Genomic DNA, 22,821 nt, shown 5'->3' with positions numbered 1-22,821 from the left:
GCTCCGGAAATCAGTCTGGCGGTTCCTCAGAAAATTGGACATAGTACTACCAGATGATCCCGCAATTCCTCTCCTGGGTATATATCCAGAAGATGTTCCAACTGGTAAGAAAGACATATGCTCCACTATGTTCATAGCAGCCTTATTTATAATAGTCAGAAGCTGGAAAGAACCCAGATGCCCCTCAACAGAGGAATGGATACAAAAAATGTGGTCCATTTACACAATGGAGTACTACTCAGCTATTAAAAAGAATGAATTTATGAAATTCCGAGGCAAATGGTTGGACCTGGAGGGCATCATCCTGAGTGAGGTAACCCAATCACAAAAGAACTCAAATGATATGTTCTCACTGATAAGTGGATATTAGCCCAGAAACTTAGAATACCCAAGATATAAGATACAATTTGCAAAACATGTGAAACTCAAGAACAAAGACCAAAGTGTGAACACTTTGCCCCTTCTTAGAATTTGGAACAAAACACCCATGGAAGGAGTTACAGAGACAAAGTTTGGAGCTGAGACAAAAGGATGGACCATCTAGAGACTGCCATATCCAGGGATCCATCCTATAATCAGCCTCCAAACGCTGACACCATTGCATACACTAGCAAGATTTTGCTGAAAGAACCCTGATATAGCTGTCTCTTGTGAGACTATGCCGGGGCCTAGCAAACACAGAAGTGGATGCTCACAGTCAGCTATTGGATGGATCACAGGGACCCCAATGGAGGAGCTAGAGAAAGTACCCAAGGAGCTAAAGAGATCTGAAACCCTATAGGTGGAACAACAATATGAACTAACCAGTACTCTGGAGCTCTTGTCTATAGCTGCATATGAATCAGAAGATGGCCTAGTCGGCCATCACTGGAATGAGAGGCCCATTGGTCATGCAAACTTTATATGCCCCAATATGGGGAACGCCAGGGCTAAAAAGTGGGAGTGGGTGGGTAGGGGAGTCGTGGGGAGGGTATGGGGGACTTTTGAGATAGCACTGGAAATGTAAATGAGGAAAATACCTAATAAAATATTAAAAAAGAAAAAAATGAAGAAAAAAAAGAGTGTGTGAGTGAGTGATCATAGGCAAATATACATATAAGAAGAATCTGGACAGAAGAATGGATACAGAAACTGTGGTTCATTTACACAATTGAATAGTACTTGGCTATTAAGAATGAGGACATCCTAAGTTTTGCAGGCAAATGAATGGAACTAAAAATATCATCCTAAGTGAGGTAACTCAGACCCAAAAGGACATGCATAGTATATACTCACTAATAAGTGAATGTTAGCAAGAAAAAAAGAAAGAAAGAAAGAAAGAAAGAAAGAAAGAAAGAAAGAAAGAAAGAAAGAAAGTACAGAATACCCATGATACAGTGCACAGAACTCAAAAAAGTCAACAAGCTGAAATTCAGACTTGGGAGGAAGAAGAAAGCAATCACAACTGGAGAGGGAGAGAGGGATGGGGGTAGGGGAAGGGAGGGGGAGAGGAACTTAATGTGGTATTAGGTAAGGGAAAAGGACTGAAGCCCTGAGGGCCAGCAGAAAGAATGGAAACAGGCAACCTCGGAAGATAGGATGTTGAGGGGACCCTCCAGAATATACCAGAGATCTGGGAGGTGAGAGACAAGATCTCAGGGCTCAAAGGGAGGGACCTTAGATGAAAGTAGGGAGAGGGAACTTATAGAGCTCATCTCCAGCAGGAACACAAAGCATCAAGTGAGGGATGTGGTTGCCATCCCACAGTCGCAACTCTGACCCATAATTGATTCCATCTGAAAGAATTATAGGGATGGTAATGGAGAGGAGCTTGTGGAAAAGAAGGTCTAGCAACAGGCCCAAGGTGGGATTCAGCTCAAGGGGAGGTTTTCCAAGGTCTGACACTGTTACTGAGGCTATGGATCGCTCACAAAAAGGGACGTAGCATGACCACACTCCAGAAGACCCAACAAGCAGCTGAAAGAGTCAGATGCAGATATTTGTACCCAACAAATGGACAGAAGCAGCTGACCCTTGTTGTTGAATTAGGGAAGGCTGAAAGAAGCTGAGGAGAAAGGCAATCCTATAAGAGGACCAGTAGTCTCAATTAATCTGGACCCCCAAGATCTGTCAAACACTGGACCACCAAACAGACAGCATACACCAGCTGATATGAGGCCCCCAACACACATACAGTAGAAGACTGCCAGGTCTGTGTTCATTCAGAGATGATGCACCTAATCCTCAAGAGACTGGAGGCCCCAAGGAGTTTAGAGGTCAGGTGTGGTGAGGACTAGGAACATCCACGTGGAGACAAGGGGGTAAGGAGGAGGTGTAGGATATGGAACCGTGGGAGGGTGGATGGGGTGGGGGAATAAAATATGGAGTGTAAAAAAATAAATTAATTAATTAAAAAAGGAAGAATGTGGACAATTTATATACACACACTGCACTTATAATTAAAAAGTAACCCCCACTCTGAGTTGTGGGGAATAAGTTCACAGCAGAGTAAACCGACAATCACCACTGCAAACCAAGCAATCAAGGACAGCCAGTCAGTCTTACATACCCTGGTCATTCCTCATTTGTAATGGATGGAAACAGAAGTTTAGTCTCAATGTTGTTTTTTTCAAAATATACTGTATTGTATAAGTACATGTATGATTCTAAGCAATAGAACTAAAGATGGTGACTCATGACATGAAATACAGATTTTTTTTCATAAGATCTTAGAACAAAGTAGAATTTGCTTTTATGCTAAACTTTCCTTTAATAACCCAGGTCATGGCAATCTGCACAATGCATAGATTTCATTACAGACATAGCATCAATGAGCAATTGTGACAAATGTCCCATAATATATTTGTAATAATGTGAGGTGGTAATACTAGTTGGAATTAGAGTGGGAGGAACTATGTTATATCTTTGCAATAATTCTGTGACTCTAACACTAGAGCAAAAATAAGGCATTTATTTTAATAGTTGAAGCAAAAGAAACCCAATCTTGGAAGTTTAAAAAAAAAATAATAGCTTGAGTTTTTTTTGTTTTTTTTTTTTACCAGCAACTCTTAAAAACATTTCGTGATTTGGACTGAAATGTAAATTTCAAATGAGAGATGGGTTCCACTATGAAATGTCTTTGACCCAGTGTAAGAAAACCTGGCTGGTCCAAAGTCCTTGAGTTCCCTTCTGTGTTAGTTATCCTTCCAGTGAAAGCATACCACACAGAAGAAACTTAAGGAGAAATGGTTTACTGTGCTGTAAGGTTTCAGTCCATCATCGTGGTAAAGAAATGACAGAGGCACTTGATAATAGTAGCCCACAATAGTGGATGTTCATGTGGTGATAGACAGGAAAGAGAGGTGAATTTACCCACAAATGTGAGCAGTCTTCAAAAGTCACCTAAGTGTCATAAAAGCCCTACAACCTAATGGCCACAGATTTCAAAACCAAACCAAACCAAACCAAACCAAACCAAACCAAACCAAACCAAACCAAACCAAACCAAACCAAACCAAACCAAACCAAACCAAACAAAACCAAACCAAACCAAACCAAACCAAAACAAAACAAAACAAAACAAAACAAAACAAAACAAAACAAAACAAAACAAAACAAAAGAACAACCAGTTCCATATAAAACATTCAAACCACGAGTCTACAGACATTCAGATTTAGACTGTACCACCCTCTTACTGCTGATAGAGAAAGGGGAGATATTCAGTTAGATAATGCCCGATGCTTTGAAAACAGATCAATCTAGGTCCCCACTCTTCAGAAAGTTGAATGGGAAAGATTATAGTTAGGTTTTCTAAAGGAAATTTAGCACCAAAACAAGTTATTCAATCTTGGAATATGTAACTTACATGTAAATGGATGTTTATTCTTAGGATTTAATTTAATTGTTAAATTTCTGTCAACTATTAGAGTTGGCTTTGCAGAGCTGCTCAAAGAAGCTGTACAAATATGAAAATACTGGGTTTATTGTCTTGAAAACCCTCTCTCTCTCTCTCTCTCTCTCTCTCTCTCTCTCTCTCTCTCTCTCTCTGTGTGTGTGTGTTTCAAAAACAAGAACTGATGTGTTCCTTCTCATTAAGTTTACTCTTACAGAGTAAGAGCTTTATAAGCTAGCAGTATTGTTATTTCATATGTATAACTTATTTTTGGATTCTCACACTGCTATAAATCAGTGATTTATGTTACATCTGACAATAGAAGTTCAGATGTAACATAATGTGGAGAAACACTATTTCAGGTATCAAAGAGAGAAAATCACAATCCTGAAAATTCTCAAAGCATATTTTGAAGTCCTCTGTTTTTAAAGAAGGAAAACTGAAAAATGGTTTTAGATTTCTAAGAAGAAATCAAAGGCTGGAGCTTCTCAATCAAAACACAGCACACAATATCCACGGAAAACACAGTACAAAATATCCACGGAAAACACAGCACACAATATCCATGGAAAACACAGCACAAAATATCCACGGAAAGCACAGCACAAAGTATCCACGGAAAACACAGCACAAAATGTCCACGGAAAACACAGTACAAAATATCCAAGGAAAACAATGTTAATTAATTTAGAAAAGTGTTTTTGTTTTTTAGCTTCTTGTCCCAAATATTAAAATCCATTTTGTAAGAAAGAATATTACTAATAAGTCATAAGGTGTGTTATTTTCCCCACGATGGCTCAGATATTAAGCAACATAAGCAACTGACTTCCTTGCCTCGCTCCTGAGTAAAGAAGGCTCAGCCGGCCTTGGTTTATTGCAAGTGGTGCACAGCAGAGATGGAACTCAGTGGAGTGCTTGTAGTATACAGCAGAGATGGAACTCAGTGGAGCTGTGGAGAACTTTACACTGTTGACACCGAATTATGATGACAGAGCAAGTATCACTAACAGAGGACTTCATTGTTGTACTTTAGCTCTCTCTAAACCAGAGCTAGAAATAGAAACCCCCAGTTTGCCTACCTCTGATCAACAAGAGCAGTGCATGTCTGAAACTCACCCATCAGCCTGCATATAATTCTTTGTGATCAGGTCAAGAAGTTAAAATCCTGAACATTTTTCAAAAACAAGAACTGATGTGTTCCTTCTCATTAAGTTTACTCAAAAAAATCTGCAGTTATTAAGCTATATTTCAGTGTAGCCAAATGTTGTCATATTACTAAGAACAAGCTTTCAGCGCTGCTTTTAGAAGAAATACCATTCATCCTTTTAAAAACATTCTCTTTTTTTGCCCTAAGTAGAGCAACTACTCAGGGACCTGGGTGATGGGCACTAGTGGCATGGATGAATAGCTACTAGGCCTGAATCAACAAATCCTTCTCTTTGCTTACAGAGTAAGAGCTTTATAAGCTAGCAGTATTGTTATTTCATATGTATAACTTATTTTTGGATTCTCACACTGCTATAAATCACTGATTTATGTTACATCTGACAATAGAAGTTCAGATTATCTAGAGGAAAAAAGTGTTCCTTTGTGAAAATATTTTAATTCTAAATTAGCGATTTTTACCCATTGGATATGAACATGCAAAAACATACTGACAATGGTTCCGGTTATTTTCCAACACTCTTCCTCAGTTTCCTGTGAACTCTCAAGTCATAGAATCCCTCTAAATAGATGTTCTGTGGAGTATTGTACAATAAGAGCAAGCAAGTTAGCTCAATGGATAATGACATTCTTCACCAAACCTGACAATGTACGTAAAAAAAAATTAGTCTGCTCCAGATATATTTCATAGACTGCTTCAAATGACAAAGAATTAACTCGTACTTCTTTGAAAGTAGAATTTCCTCTAAGTCATTTATACATTTAGTTGGCAATGTTATAATACTGCCTCTTAGCACTTGTTAACAAATTATCGCACAATGACTCTGAAATCATTAATTTCTTTTTTATGAATAATGTTTCTGTGGTCCAATTATTTGGGAACCACAAAAAGCAATTGGAATATAAGAATACAGTTAACTATGTCCAGGAGCTGTAACTTTTAATGAATAGATTCTGAGAAAAAAAAAGGAAAAAGTTATAACTAAAGTATAAAAAATATAATGAATTGTCAAAAAAATAAAAAGGGAGAAGTAAAAACTGATTCAAAACTACTTCAGAAAATTTGACCATCTCTCCTATTTTCTCTTCTGTGTTGAGGACTTGGAGAGCCTACCACTGCACTAGGCAAGCCTTTCTATTTAATGACTTCTTCCTCAGAGAAAGGAACAAAGCATTATTATAATCCATGAAAAATTAGTCATTTCCCAGCATTCCCTTGTAGGCACTTGCTTCTCTGGCTGCATGAGTCATTTATATATCAGCTATATCACACTATGTAGTTTATAAAATATAGTAAAACCACAAATGAGTCTTGTCTATGTAGATGCAAACTGTGTCCATTGTAAAGGTGGTTGATTGTTAGTTAGCCTGTGGAAATGCATTTAATTTGGCCAATTTTTCCATCTATTTACAATGTCATTTTAACATTTTTTGTTTGCTCTTTTATATGATTGAAGTCTTCTTTTATTGGTCATAACATATAACTTGTTCCATCATTAATTTACTCTTTCTATACATTTGACATGTATTTCTCTATGTGTATTTGTGTGTGTGTGTATGGTTGAGTGTGTGTGTTCATGTGTATAAGTGTGTGGAGGGTGCACATGTGTAGAGAAAGAGAAGAGGACAACCTCGGGTGTGATTACTGTCATATCACCTACTATGTTTTTGAGGCAAGGTCTGTCCCTAGCCTGAAGCTCACCAAGTAGGCTAAACTGGCCCAAGGGGCCGAGCTTGTCAATGCATCCCCAGCTATTTAGCTACAAATTTCTTCCCCCACATTTAGGTGTTTTGCTTTTTAACATGGATTCAGGGATGGAACTCTTTTTCTCGAACTTACAAGGCAATCAATTGACCGACTGAGGTATCTCCTGAGCCAGACTTGTTTTTATATGTCTATGAGGGCTATGAATATAAGCTTTTAAAAATTGTCATTTAACAAGGAATGTCAAAATGTTAATTGGCAATGGCAAAAAAGGATTTTATTTTGCAAAACTTAATATAATTGCCTAGTTTCCCGAAGACAATAAGCTATGATAGTGATAATAGTTAATTTGATTTTCTAAAAGTTAGTACATCTGAAGAGCAAAATGTATATTATTCATTTTCTATAAATAAATGTGCCTTTTCCATCTGAAATATAGCAGGAAGCTCATTTACATTGAAGGTCACAGAGTTCAACCCCGGGGAGTCAGACAGGCCTGAGTGGGTGTAAGTGATCTGGAGCCCCCATGCTGCACAGAATCAGTCCCTCTCCAGTTCAGATGGTGCAGCTGGCAAACCGAGCCCAAGAGCTGGGAAAGCCTTCATCTTTCCAGTGCTGTTTCCCGGCTGGCGCCCTTAGAGGTGACAAAGCTGCCACTTGTCATTCTGAGTGAGTTCACACGGCGTGTGCTGGTTGCTGTTCTGTCATATGGCCTTCACCACCTTCGTGAAGTTGTGACTGCTTCATGAAGTTTCAGAAACGGTTGCCTTGACTCTAGTTCTCCAGAGCTTTTTCACTGTTGCGGTGGCTAGCACTTCATAGATGCCTGTGTCTACACCACAACTCCCCACCAGTCTAGGGCATTTTAAGGCTGTGCATTATGCTCATCCCACACTATGATCTGGGTAATATGGTATTTTGAGAACATTACTTTTCTTATAAAAAGTATGACAATAAAGATTTAGAAATACTTAAATTTTATAAATTGTTTTTAATTCACTTTATCGATCAGCATTAGTGTTATGATTGTAGATGATAAAGTATTATTTTGAAATTATTTCTAACTTGAGTTGTCAAGTAATTCACATGTGAAGACCATGCAATCTCTTAAATTTAACTTTGAGAGATATTTTGAAGATCTGGAAATAGATTCATTAAGTATCTTATTTTTTACTTGCTAAAAGATCTAAAGACCAAAGAGCTAAGTGTCAGCTGGGTATGATAGTACATTTCTTTAATCCCAGCACTTGGAGAGCAGAGGCAGGTATAGTTCTGTGAGTTCAAAGCCAGCTTTGTGTACATAGTGAGTTGCAGGAAAGCCAGGGCTGCATAAAGAGACTTTGTCTCAACCCTCCTCCTCAAAAAAATCTAAATGCTAGATTAAAATAATAGATTAAAAATTGATTATATAGAATAAGACTAGGTTTATTATTACATAGAATATTATTATATATAAAATATTTTTTACAAAAATTATATTGCCTTGGTTTTTCTATTTAGATCTCAACACAATTGCTTAATGTCATGTGGTTATAATTCATGTACAATATATGTAAGCAAGTAAGTAAATAAATCAAAAAATAAGACAAAAAAAACCCAACCCCAGGGTGGGGAAAAAAAACCCAACCCCACCAGAAGGAAACAAAACAAAAGAATAGAGAGATTGATATGTTAAAAATTGTTCAAAGTTTAACAATAAATGTGACATACATTAAAGCATAGCTTATTTGAATTTTAGTCGGTGCTAAATTAAAAACAAATGTTTGCAAGCTCAGTTTTTATGTCAGTGCTTCTAACATTCACAAATATTAGGTTTGCATTTTGTTTGGTCATCCTATAACATGAAAAGTAAAGTAAAATCTCAAATGAGAAAAGAAAAAAAAAAACAGAAAATAATGTCATTTTATATCTCGTGTTTTAAACAGATTATCAATGGAGACTTTAAATGTGTATTTTCTAAATACCAAATGTATACAAATTTAGAAGAAAAAAATTAGTAACTAATTCATAAGACACTAATCAAGGCCACATAACTTTATTGTGATGGTAATTTGTTGCTTTATGAAACAGCTAGTATGTAAGCATAATCCAATTGGAAGTGAAAATTCCACACACCCGTAGACCATGAGGATGGATAGGCAACATTTACACTACCTGGTTCACACAGACTAGCAAAGCACACACAGAGAGTCAATGATGACTCTCATAAACTGAAGACATTTATACTCTCAAGAATAAAACAGATCATGTCTGAGAACAGAGGAATAAACAAAGTTTTAATGTACTGATAGAGTTGTCTTCCCTTTCTAGACTACAGAATGAGAGTAGGCTTTCCCATGATGCATGTCTTCAACTGTAGCAAAAACTCTGGTAGAATCATTATATCTAGCGTAAACATTAGAATGAAATAGTTTTTTAGAAGTACTTTGACCTAAAAAAAAAATCACTATAGAAAACAGAGATTGTTTTCTGTTATTTCTAGAGATTTTGTTTTGTTATTTTGTTTGTTTGTTTTTCTTGATAGAGCTTTATAGCCTTTGTATGATTTGGATCACAAGATAGTCATGGCACACCTGGAATGTCTTATATTAATTAAGTACTGCAAACAATACACAGTAAAGACTAAAATTGCAGGGGTATAGTATTTTCCTTCAAGAAGCATATAGCTTAGATTAGGGCTTTGGTAAGAAGAACTTGTTTTACCCCTAAAACAACTTTTGTGTAACAGTCAATAAACATGCTTTTGCAATGCTCTTCAAGAGTCTGTCCAAAGAAGCTCCCTGCTGCCAACATGGCCATAATTCATCCTTCGAGTGAGCCTATTTCTTTGATGGTCCCTTTCGACTCAGAAGACTCACATTTACCTCTAGAAATCATTCCAGAAAGACCTAGCTAGAGAACTGTTCCATACATAGCTAGAATATTTGTCAATCCATGGAGATCTGAATAAGCTCAGCAAGATGAACAATGAGTCCTTGGAACCCAGTGAATCCTGGGAGTTCCTGTTTCCAATATGCCTCTGGCTGATGCTGATGTTAATGCCCTTGCAGCAGCAATGCCTTTCAAAGCACTTCTAATCAGAAGGCACAAACAAAACAAAACTCATTCTAACATGCCTCTTCTTGATATGTAGCCCTTAGCCCATGCATGCATGACTCAGCGATTTCCTTTCACAGCCTTGCACCAGAAGCAAGAGGCATCTCCAGCCTTTTTGTGGAAGTCCAGTCCCATCAGCACATGTTGAGCCTGGGACCAAGAGCGTAAGTGACCACAAAATCTCCAATTTCTGTGGATAATATTAATTGTTCAAATATACTGTAAGTCTTTGCATCAGATCCATTAAATTGAAACTTAGTATTCAATCCTCCCACATTTTGCCCAATTATTTGGATGCTTGTGACCCTGAACATCTTCCCCGTGATTTCCTTCCTATCATTTTGTTATTCCCTTCTGTGCTTTTTTGAAAAGCTCCAATTATCTTTGGGAAGATAGGCAAACCTGTAGAGACTGCACACTCCACATTCCTCTCCGAGTGATACTAGGAACTGAGAATTTCAGTATCCATGCACCATCCTGGGTAGGAAATACAGAGTGCTCAGATGTCATTTAAATGGCCTCTTGAATTGGGAAGAAGCAGAGAAGATCAGTTCCTGTTGAGAATTGGCATTCCTCCCAAAGATTGGAACCTATTCCTAACCTGCCTTGACGCCTAGCAGATTCAAGCTGGTTTCTTCATGAGCATCATGAGTTTGCTTCAGGTCTTAGGGACGCTGGAAAAGTTCTGACACAGAATAAAGCTGTATGGCACAGAACACTCTTCAGTGTCTTCACAAGTAAAGCCAAGAATATAAGGCTTCCATGTTAGTAGGTGCACATCAATGGGTGCTGCCCTATCATGACTGCTCTTCTCATAGAGGCCAGGACTGTGTCTTTCTGGTTTTACTCTTTTTGTTTGTCCTCATGCCCGGCACAAAACATGTGTTTCTCATTATACATATACAACTAATGTTTTGTGAATGAAAACATATGACAGCACTCGGTTCATGCACTTTCTCCTCCATTTTCAGGATGAATGGACTGATAGGAAGTATCCCTCTATGAATGAGGAACTAAAGCAATTTTGATAACATCATTTATTGTACTTTTTCTAAACATGGCCAGTGAATAGGATATGTATGAGGAACTGAAAAGATAGAAGGAGAAAGCGGAGTTCGTGCTTCATCTCACGTGTAGATTGATGACATGCTATGGTAGAGTCCCTAGAAACTCACTTCTTCCATGTAGGATTTCAAAGAGTGTGCTCCACTAGAGGCTTCTCCCTAGAGGTAAACAGAGGTTGGAGAGGTCAGAAAGGGAAAGAAAGAACAATATGAAATTATAGAGGGCAGGGAGATCTCCTTCACTCTCCCCTGTCCAAGCGGTGCCCATGCGCCTGTCATTTTGACAGCTTCAGACTCTCTGAGGGAGATATCATTTCTTTCCAAACACAGTCACAACTTGTAAGTACATTTCAGTTCATGTAAACAAATAGCTAGTCAGTGAAGCTTATTAAATATTAGAAGAGAATGCTAGGCAGGTTTATGAAATTTTCCATTATCTAACTTTCTAACTATGTTCTTAAAATGAGATGAAGTCACTAATTCCATGTGCTCTAAATTTTCGTAAAGATCTAACATCTGGACTTAAGACTATCCTATGAAAAACCAACATATTACTAAATATTTTGTCTTTGCATTTAGTCTTTCTAGCCATAGTGATGTGTGCTTTGCCAAGTATCTATCACTTGTGTGTTTTGCTAATACATCATTGAACTCTAGAAACCAGTGAGCCTGAGATCACTAAAATTTAAAGCATCAAATTAAATGTATTCTAAACTATCAATCAAGTTGTTGGTTTGGATAAGTTATGTTTTTAGACTACATAGTCAGGGAAATTTGGAAATAAATTCTGTGCTGTTATGAAATGATACATTCTAGGATGTCATATGTGTTTGAAAAATAGCTATATAAATTTGAATGACGCTTAGAATGGTTTTTACAGTATCTTTTGTGACTTTTCAAAGTGTCTCATATATGTAATTTCATTGGACTGGTGTGTGTGTGTGTGTGTGTGTTCCTGTGTTTTAAAGTACAATTTAAGGACAAGACATCCTCAGGTCAATTTGATATGTCGATCAATTAAAGCTAGGAGGAGTGAGTGAAATAAATGAACCCAGGAGCTAAGCAAAGCATCACTGGGCCTTTCTTCAGCCTGATGCTCTATCACCTTAAAAGCAATTTATCATAAAATGTTAAATTCACTTTCATTTTAAAAGTAGGTTTTGTTGTTTTTGTTGTTGTTGTTGCTGCAGTGGTTTTTTTTTATGGCTACTGTTTCTGCATGATCTGAACAATATGATCTAGGGAAAATAAAGGCAGCATGCTCACATGAAAACAAGAATTAACTTACAAGCAATAGCCTGACATTTCAGTAAATTAAGACATAACAGATCAATATGGTAATACTTCTTCCAAAAATCATGGTTTCCACTAGTACACATAAACATACATGCACAGGCTCACACACACTCAAACACATCACACATAACCACAACATACTTGCCCACATATACACATACCCTACACACACACACACACACACACACACACACACACACACACACACACAGATCAATATACTGCAGTTTAACAGTCTCTAAATGCTTCTAAGCTTGTGGCACTTGCAGAAAGCTGTTAAAAGGATAGGTTAGTTTTACGTTATTAAAGTATAAGCTATTTGGAGAAATCAAATTCATGTAAGACCTCTAAAAACTGAGGAAATTTAATTTGAGTCCACAAGTTCAACACTTAATCCCTTATTAGCTGATCAACTAGCACCGATATGCTGTAGACACTTCCAGTATGTCTCTCACATGCCTAATTATCTTTTTTTCCCTGTCAGTTGCCAGGAAAAAGGGGACTAGTTGGCAAATTGTTGTTGACGATAAATATGCTAAGTGGCCACTGTGTGAAGGCAGCATGTCATGTTTCTGAACACTTGGAGGACATGAAGTGCAATTTCAGAGTTTCTAGGTGCTCACTGAACAGACTTGATTGCTTCCAGCTAGAAAAGAATGGTTTTTCCAATTTGTCTAGAAGTCCACAATGTTCTGCCAAGACTTGATGATGACAGAGGGTTTTCTTGATGATCACATATCAAAATACAAGAAAGAATACTTCTTGACACCTTTGCTCCTTCAACTGTGCCAAAATATTTAATGCCAATGCCATAGAAAACGAATCATATCAATATAAAACCATTCTTGTGAGGATGGCACAGAATTAAAGCAAGCAAGTTAGGAGGTGGGAAGACTCATGACTTCCCATCTATGAAAAGAACATTTCAAATGCTCAGAAGAAATGTCTCATTGGACACACAATAGAACATATGGAACACCTCACATATGTCTACAGATTTATGTAAGAGGTTACCAATCTTTAAAACCACAACAGTCCACATAAGACAGTCTCAACTTGACCAGCAATAGCACCTCCACCAATGAACTAATGCCAAGTCCCCCAGAGGTCTCTGACACCAGTGAAGTTTTTCCCTTTTGCCTTTAAAAATTTACCATTGCCTCATTCGTTTTGATACCACAGAGTTTGCTATGGCTCATGCATGCCCATCACAGTGTTCTGCTAATCCAAAATAAATGAAGACATTCTCTGAGAATCTGTCTGTGCCTTGAGATTGGCAGGAGAACTCACAAATCATTTCTTTCACATACTGGAGTCTGGCTACAAGCCTCATCCCCAAATCACTGAGTTGGTGGCTCCAATAAATGATAAACATAAAATTAAAGTCTCTAGTTGGTAATATATAAAAAAAAAAAAAAGGAGCACTTGGCAGAGAGGATTACAAATGTGCCCATGGCCCAGTGAACAGAGGCAAAGACAAGAGGTAGGATCGATGATTTTAAAGTCTAAAGAAGAACCCAGCGAAGAACAGGATTCCACATGTCTGTCCCGGCTTCTTTAGAGACTTGTAAAGTCTCTTACAAATCTCTCTTCCCAAAACTGGGGGTCCTAAGGAAATAAAACATTTCACAAATCTATTTCTATCCATTTCAGTCCAAATTTTCATAAATTTAAAGACCAGTATTTTTAATATCAAATCATCCCCATAGCATAATATTTTCGTAATCACCTTTTTAAAAAGAATTTTAAAATATCCAAATGCAATTTCTCTTGAAAATCAAAGAGGGTAAAACAAATAGAAAAGAGGAAGAAGGGGTATGTGAAGGAGAGAAAGATCAGGGATATGGAAACTATGCCTTTAAAAACACAAACAAGGGAAGGTATTTCCTGAAACATGGTTTCACTTATCAACAATTTCTAATACAGTCACAGTTGAAATAAAAAATATTGGAAATACAAAACAGAAATTATACTGCAACTCAGAAAAAATTGGAGAGAGAAAAGCTGGAATCAAGAGTCCCCTACCAGATCACATGAGCTATTAAGCAGGAAGACATGTGTCACCTTGTTCAACATTTTATATTTGAAGAAATCTTCTCAGTAATGTAGAATATTCTCATAGCACAACTTCATTTTTCTGCGCCTCATTTCCTTTGCATTTAAACATTTTATGCATATCCTGCTCCAATCAGTAAGCATTTCTTATTCATCTTACTAATTTTTAGACAAAACACAGACTGGCTTTCTCAGTAGGGGATATTCATATACAACAGTACATGTGTAAGATCTGTGGGACCAATTTCCTTCCAAAACAATTTCATTAGAACCCTACTTCACTGAAATGTTCTTGTTTCCCACCCTACTCAAATGAAACTAAGTGACAATGCTAGTACATAGGCTTCCATCTTTTTTTTTGATATTCATCAGAAGTTATTTATTTATTTATTTATTTATTTATTTATTTTTATTAGATATTTTCTTTATATACATTTCAAATGCTATCCCAAAAGGTCCCTATACCCTCCCTACGCCCTGTTCCCCTACCCACCAATTCCTGCTTCTTGGCCCTTTCATTCCCCTGTATTGGGGCATATAAAGTTTACGATACCAAAGGGCCTCTCTTCCCAGTGATGGCCGACTAGGCCATCTTCTGCTACATATGCAGCTAGAGACACGAGCTCTGGGGGTACTAGTTAGTTCATATTGTTGTTCCACCTATAGGGTTGCAGACCCCTTCAGCTCCTTGGGTGGTTTCTCTAGCTTCTCCATTGGAGGTCCGGTATTCCATTTTATAGATGACTGTGTGCATCCACTTCTGTATTTGCCAGGCACTGGCATAGCCTCATACGAAACAGCTATAACAGGGTCCCTTCAGCAAAATCTTTCTGGCATTGTGCAATAGTGTCTGGGTTTGGTGGCTGATTATGGGATAGGTCCCCGGGTGGAGTAGTCTCTGGATAGTCCATCCTTTCATCTTAGCTCCAAACTTTGTCTCTAACTCCTTATATGGGTATTTTGTTCCCTATTCTAAGGAGGAATGATGTATCCACCTATTGGTCTTCCCTCTTCTTGATTCTCTTGTGTTTTGCAAATTGCATCTTGGGTGTTCTATGTTTCTGGGATTATCCACTTATCAGTGAGTGCATATCTAATGACTTCTTTTGTGATTGGGTTACCTCACTAAGGATGATATCCTACAGATACATCCATTTGTCCAAGAATTTCATAAATCCATTGTTTTTAATTTCTGAGTAGTATTCCATTGTGTAAATGTACCCCATTTTCTGTATCCATTCTTCTGTTGAAGGACATCTGGGTTCTTTCCAGCTTCTGGCTATTATAAATAAGGCTGCTATGAACATAGTGGAGCATGTGTTCTTATTACCAGTTGGAACTTCTTCTGGGTATATGCCCAGGAGAGGTATTGATGGATCTTCTGGTAGTATTATGTCCAATTTTCTGAGGAACCTCCAGACTGACTTCCAGAGTGGTTGTACAAGCTTGCAATCCCACCAGCAGTGGAGGAGTGTTCCTCTTTCTCCACATCCTCGCCAGCATCTGCTGTCACCTGAATTTTTGATCTTAGCCATTCTGACTGGTGTGAGATGGAATCTCAGGGTTGTTTTGATTTGCTTTTCCCTGATGATTAAGGATGTTGAACATTTTTTCAGGTGCTTCTCTGCCATTCGGTATTCCTCAGGTGAAAATTCTTTGTTTAGCTCTGTACCCCATTTTTAATGGGGTTATTTGAATTTGTGGAATCCAGCTTCTTGAGCTCTTTGTATATATTGGATATTAGTCCCCTATCAGATTTAGGATTGGTAAAAATCCTTTCTCAGTCTGTTGGTGGCCGTTTTTTTCTTATTGATAGTGATAGACTTCCATCTTAAGAAGTTTCTGAGTTATCTGCCTCCCACAGAAGTCTAGGAAATCAATGGAATTGGTCGAGCCATCCCTAAACCCAAGCAAAACATCAAATGTCATCATCATTTATTGCATTGAGGTATCAAGCACTTGGTGAGAGTCACAGATGGTTGTAGGTATCAGGACAAATAGTTGGATAAGAACTTACCCCTCTTATAAGAAGTTTGCCATGGGAGAACAGACAGACAATTAGGATCAAATACAAGTTCCCTGACTCATGTAACATTAAGCTGTCACAGGAAGAGCTAAGAGAAAAAGCATTGTGGCTTTTATTCTTGACTAGTGAAATTCTTGATAATGAATGATTAGAAACACTAGAACTGTTGTTGACACTGCACATATAAGACTTTGTACAAAGGACACAGTCATGCTTGATATTATTTTCAAATGTCATCTTAAAGATTTATACAATTGGCCTGAAATCTAAGCTATACAAGGTCTTGGAAATAAGGGAAATTTTGCTTAAGACACAACAGAACAAACACAAGAAACCATGAGAAGTACAAGTAAAATCACAAAGACACAGTGTGTGTTGTGCTGTGTTGTGAAATAATAGCTATCAGCAGTGTGTTGGGTCCTCATTTCTTATGACAAGTACATGGAATAGTGATCCAGACATGGTGATACTCTGCTTTCCAACTGCTTCATCACTCTGGGTAAGTGCATCATATTTCCAGGAGGTGAGGAGGGGGAAATTAAGCTTTTGAGCTTGGCAGACCCTATGGACAATGGCTACTATTGTCTGGCTAGTTGAAAACTAAGATAGTTCACACATGGGAAGCCGGGGTAAATTCAGAGGTCTGTGAAGTCACTGGTGTATTTAAGAGGTTGAATCTGGTTTGTCTTCATATTTGCACATATGAAAAGATGCTGCTTCTATATAACTTCCCCTAGGGCTCTTTCAGATCAAGTGAGAAATTTACATCTTAAAAATCTGTCAATGATGTTATGGATAGATATTATATTTGACTACCTTTTTTCACAAATGACAGCTTCATTCAGTGGAAAGGATACTTTAGCACTTTAGCATAGCAAAGATTAAAAGCAAAACAAAACAAAACAAAAACCTCAAAAACAAAACAAAACAAAACAAAACAAAACAAAACAAAACAAAAACAGAATGAACATCACCACCACCACAAACCACTGATGCTATTGGGAAAGTGAGATTGTGACTCACTCTGCTTTTAAAGTTTACTGGTATAGCAGGATGTCTGTTCTGGGAAGGAATAACCTCAAGTTTCATCAGATTTCTCTTAAAGAATAACAAAACAGGCCCTGGAGAAGTGGCTCAGTGGTTGAGAGCACTTGCTGCTCTTGCAGAGGACATGGGTTCAGTTTCCAATGCATACATATTTTCTTCTATAATTCTAGTTGCAGGGTATCAGTGCTCTTTCTCTGCTGGAGCACTACATCATATATATATATATATATATATATATATATATATATATATATATATATATATATACAGGCAGAACCCTTAGATATACAAAATAAAAGATTTAAAGAGGGAGAGGGCAAGACATAGTTAATTTCCATACAAATACCCAATTTCTAAATTTGAATAAAAATGATTTATGCCTTTCTTCAAAAGTCTTTGATATCATGTTTAAGAGTTTGTTAGTGATGATGGAAATGAGCAGGAATAATTATGAGAATAATGACTGTTAGTAAGAATGTTCAATTTTGAAGGATTTAAAATATTTCTTTGTTCCTATTTTCTTAAAAGTGGCTGCTCAGTAGGAGAAGTACTTTAGTGCTTTAGTTTCCTTCAGTGTCAGGTAAAACAAAAGTGGATGGACTAGAAATAAAAGGCTCCATATTTGGGGACATGGTGACCTTGATGACCTCCATAAGTGAATGTTAGATCATAGAAAGGACAGTGTAGAAATGTACAATGTAAAAAGATACAACTCAGTTTTACAGCTATATTCTTTGAATATAAATACTTCCCTCTGGGGAGAAATAAGTCTCTGATTGAAATTTAAGGAAAAAAAGTAAAAGGAGGTCTTTTTAAAATTACAGAATTTTAGCTAATTAGGAAACATTAAAAAGAGGCAAGGAAGACAACTCTGTGGAGAACAGAGAACTTGAAGCTAGAACGTTAAACAAATGAAACAAAAGGGAAGACACAAAACAAAACCAAACAGGTACATTTCAAGAAATGTTTCCTGTCCATCTTATCAGGCATGTTGTAACAAAATGCTAGATGCAGAGGAGACAGTTACAACAAAGAGGTTGAAAGATATATGTGATTCTCTAAAGGTGACAAAGATCAGTCAGATCTCAGAGGTACACACTAAGAGAAAATGTTTACATTGGAATGTTATGTGATACAGAGTTATGATTCTACTTGTCTATGATGGCAATGGGGACTATAAGCATATAAGCAGGATGTAGACCACTGAGGCATAGCTGTCTGGTAAAGGTCAAGCCCTTAACTCTGGTTTTCTCTCAATGTTGATTAAGAGTGTGATTTGAGTGATTTTTTTTTCTGTATATATACTTAGTTTCATAGCAAAATATATATTTAAATAAACAAAGGTATTTCTGATGTTACCATATTTTGTAGGTGGATCTGGAGATCCAAGTGACACCTGTAAGACAGAATGAGTTGTTACCTAGCTCTGCTTACTGTGGAGTTATCTGTGATTATGTCCTTGAGCCTTTGGTCTATGTAAAGTGGTAACTGTCAGTCACATAACCAGAAGAGGGAAGAGCACACTAGGCATTCTAACTTAATCTTGTGGGTAACCTAATTATAACACTGACCTCATAAAAACCAATTGACAATTTGAAATTCTTTAATTTTTGAAATCGTTAAACCTTTAAATGCTCTTCCATTATGCTTTAAACAAAATCAATAGATGTCACTTTGGAATCTGTAAAGTACTTGGATAAACTCTCCGAGGTCAGTCAAATACGAATGTAAGCCTCATAATTCAAACCAAACACACAATGTATTCTTTTGAAATTAAGTTAACCTGTGCCTGGCAAAATGACCAAATGGCTACAATGACCAGCTTCCTGAACTGAGACTGGAATGGGAATGTGCAGGAAAACTGATATGTGAGATAAAAAGGCCCCGAAAATACCAAGGGCTCCTGTGTCAGGGGCTCTCTACCTGTGTAGTTCTGATTTTAAATCGTGATCGATATTTCAGGTGAATAACATCACCAGCCCTTTCTCTGCATTTAAGGAAACATATTTCTATTAACGAATACATCAAACATAATTCTTTGTTTCTATTTTTAATATCTGACTCTAATTTTTGTTTATAATAGCAAAAAGATCAAGTTCATAAGTTAAATACATCAAAAATAATTTTATATACAATAAAAATCTATAAAATAATGAAACAGTAAGAAACATGATTTTTACCAACTTGTGAACAAATATGTGCCATAGAAAAAAAAAAGATTTGTCTGTTTTGAAACAATGTCTAAGCTACAGCCAACGCAAGCCTCAAGCTCATATACTTCCTGCTTCCCCTTCATAAGTGCTGGGGTTACCCGCAGACACCCTGATTCTCAACATTAACTAAGAAGTATCTATAAAACTTGTTTCTTCTGTTTAATATGGGGCTGATATGAACTGGTCATCAGAGCAAGACTGGATCTGGAGGGAGGGCTCTGACAGCAGGACCAGGTGAGAAAGCTATCTTGTATCCCAGGTCCTTTAGAGACCAGTCTGCTCCCAGGAGAGTACACGGGCAGCAGAAGCAATATAGCTTCAGGGACAGGGTCTATATCTTCAGACAGGAGGCAAAGCTGAGCTCCAGACCATTGTTCACCTTCCCTGCAAAAGGAGATCTTGCCTGCAGAGAGTACTCTGACAACTGAGACTCAGGAGAGAATTGGATTCCCAGGAGTGCTGACAGAGGCTAAGAGTCACAGGAGGAACAAGCTCCACCCAGAGACAGCTATAAAAACTAACCCCAGAGATTACCAGATGGTGAAAGGCAAACATAAGAATCTTACTAATAGTAACTAAGACATCTGCATCATCAGAAGCCAGCACTCCCACCACAGCAAGTCCTGGATACCTCAACACACCCGAAAAGCAAGATTCAGATTTATTAAAATCATATCTCATGATGCTGGTAGAGGATTTTAAGAAGGGCATTAATAACTCACTTAAAGAAATACAGGAGAACATGGCTAAGCATGTAGAAGGACTTAAAGAGGAAGCACAAAAATCCCTTAAAGAATTACAGGTAGAAGCCCTTAAAGAAGAAACACAAAAATTCCCTTAAAGAATTACAGGAAAACACAACTAAACAGGTGATGGAATTGAACAAAACATCCAAGATCTAAAAACAGAAGTAGAAAGAATAAAGAAAACCCAAAAGGAGATAACTCAGATAGAAACCCTAGAAAGAAATCAGGAACCATAGATTCGAGCATCAGCAACAGAATACAAGACATGGAAGAGAGAATCTCAGGTGCAGAAGATTCCATAGAGAACATGGACACAACAATCAAGGAAAATGCAAAATGTAAAAAGATCGTAACTCAAAACATCCAGGAAATCCAGGACACAATGAGAAGACCAAACCTAAGGAAGAGAATGAAGATTTTCAACTAAAAGGGCCAGTAAATATCTTCAACAAAAATATAGAAGAAAACTTCCCACACCTAAAGAAAGAGATGCCCATGAACATATAAGAACCCTACAGAACTCCAAATATACTGGACCTGAAAAGAAATTCCTCCCTACACATAATAATCAGAACAACAAATGCAGTAAATAAAGATGGAATATTAAAAACAGTTAGGGAAGAAGGTCAAGTAGTATATAAAGGCAGACCTATTAGAATTACACCAGACTATGAAAGCCAGAAGATCCTGGACAGATGTTATACAGACACTAAGAGAACACAAATGCCAGCCCAGGCTACTGTACCCAGCAAATCTCTCAATTACCATAGATGGAGAAACCAAAGTATTCCATTACAAAACCAAATTTACACAATATCTTTCCACTAAACCAGCCCTTCAAAGAATAATAAAGGGAAAACACCAACACAAGGAGGGACACGATTATGCCCTAGAAAAAGCAAGAAAGTAATCACTAAACAAACCTAAAAGAAGACAGTCGAAAGAACAGAATCTCAACTCTAACAACAACAACAAAACAGGAAGCAACAATTACTTTTCCTTAATATCAATATCTCTTAATATCAATAGACTCAATTCCCCAATGAAAAGACATAGACTAACAGACTGACTACACAAACAGGATCCAACATTTTGCTGCTTACAGGAAACTCACCTCAGGGAAAAAGACAGATATTACCACAGAGTGAAAGGCTGGAAAATAATTTTCTCAGAAAATGGTCTGAAGAAACAACATGGAGTAGCCATTCTAATATTGAATAATATGGACTTCCAACCCAAAGTTAACAAAAAACACAAGGAGGCGCACTTCATACCCATCAAAGGTAAAATCTTCCAAGATGAACCCTCAAATCTGAATATCTATGCTCCAAATACAAGGGCAGCCACATTCATTAAAGAAACTTTATTAAAGCTAAAAGCACAAATTGCACCTTTCACAATAAAAGCGGGAGGCTTCAACACCAGACTCTCATCAATGGACAGATCCTGGAAACAGAAAGTAAACAGAGACACATGAAAACTAACAGAAGTTATGAAACAAATGGATTTAACAGATATCTACAGAACAGTTATCCTAAAACAAAAGGATATACTTTCTTCTCAGTGCCTCATGGTACCTTCAGTCTCTTAGTCTATGTCTTTTCATTGGGGAATTGAGTCTATTGATATTAAGAGATATTAAGGAAAAGTAATTGTTGCTTCCTGTTTTGTTGTTGTTGTTGTTGTTGTTCTTGTTAGAGTTGAGATTCTGTTCTCGAGGCTGTCTTCTTTTAGGTTTGTTTAGTGATTACTTTCTTGCTTTTTCTAGGGCATAACCATATAATTGGTCACAAAACAGGCATCAACAGATAGAAAAATATTGAAATTATCCCATCCATCCTATCAGATCACCACGTACTAAGGCTGATCTTCAATAATAAATAATTCAAAGCCAACATTTTTGTGGAAGCTGAACAATACTCTACTCAATGATACCTCAGTCAAGAAAAAAAAGAAAAAAATTAAAGAGTTTCGAGTTTAATGAAAATGAATTCCACAACATACCCAAATTTGTGGGACACAATGAAAGCAGTCCTAAGAGGAAAACTCATAGCTCTTAGTGACTCCTAGAAGAAACTAGAGAGAGCCTACACTAGCAGCTTGACAGCACACCTAAAAGCTCTAGAACAAAAGAAAGCAAATTCACCCAAGAGGAGTAGACAGCTGGAAATAATTAAATGCAGGGCTGAAATCAACCAAGTGGAAACAAAAAGAACTATTCAAAGAATCAACCAAACCAGGAGCTGGTTCTTTGAGAAAATCAACAAACTAGATAAACGCTTAGCCAGACAAACTAGAGGGCACAGGGACAGTATCCTAATTAACAAAATCAGAAATGAAAAGGGAGAGAAAACAACAGAACATGAGAATATTCAAAACATCATTACATCCTACTACAAAAGTCTATACACAACAAAACTGGAAAACCTGGATGAAATGGACAAATTTCTAGACAGATATCAGGTACCAAAATTAAATCAGGATCAGATTATTGATCTAAACTCTCCCACATACCCCAAAGAAATAGAAGTAGTCAT

General features: G+C 37.2%; 1 protein-coding gene across 10 annotated transcripts in view; it reads right to left on the bottom strand.

The window, feature by feature from the left end:
* The window catches only part of A830018L16Rik (RIKEN cDNA A830018L16 gene), a 562,288-nt gene that overhangs the window by 31,299 nt on the left and 508,168 nt on the right, over positions 1 to 22,821 (bottom strand). For 7 of the 10 annotated variants that reach the window (XM_030254977.1, XM_006495544.2, XM_006495540.3 and 4 more), the window contains one exon: positions 11,013 to 11,060. The exons of the other annotated variants lie outside the window; for them this stretch is intronic. In XM_030254977.1, coding sequence (XP_030110837.1) covers positions 11,013 to 11,060 — 48 coding nt within the window. The remainder of the gene's footprint in view (positions 1 to 11,012; positions 11,061 to 22,821) is intronic. 10 annotated transcript variants of the gene reach the window in all.

Source organism: Mus musculus, chromosome 1, assembly GCF_000001635.26.
Source record: "Mus musculus strain C57BL/6J chromosome 1, GRCm38.p6 C57BL/6J".
Lineage (NCBI taxonomy): Eukaryota > Metazoa > Chordata > Mammalia > Rodentia > Muridae > Mus > Mus musculus.
This window is presented reverse-complemented; position numbering and strand designations above follow the sequence as displayed.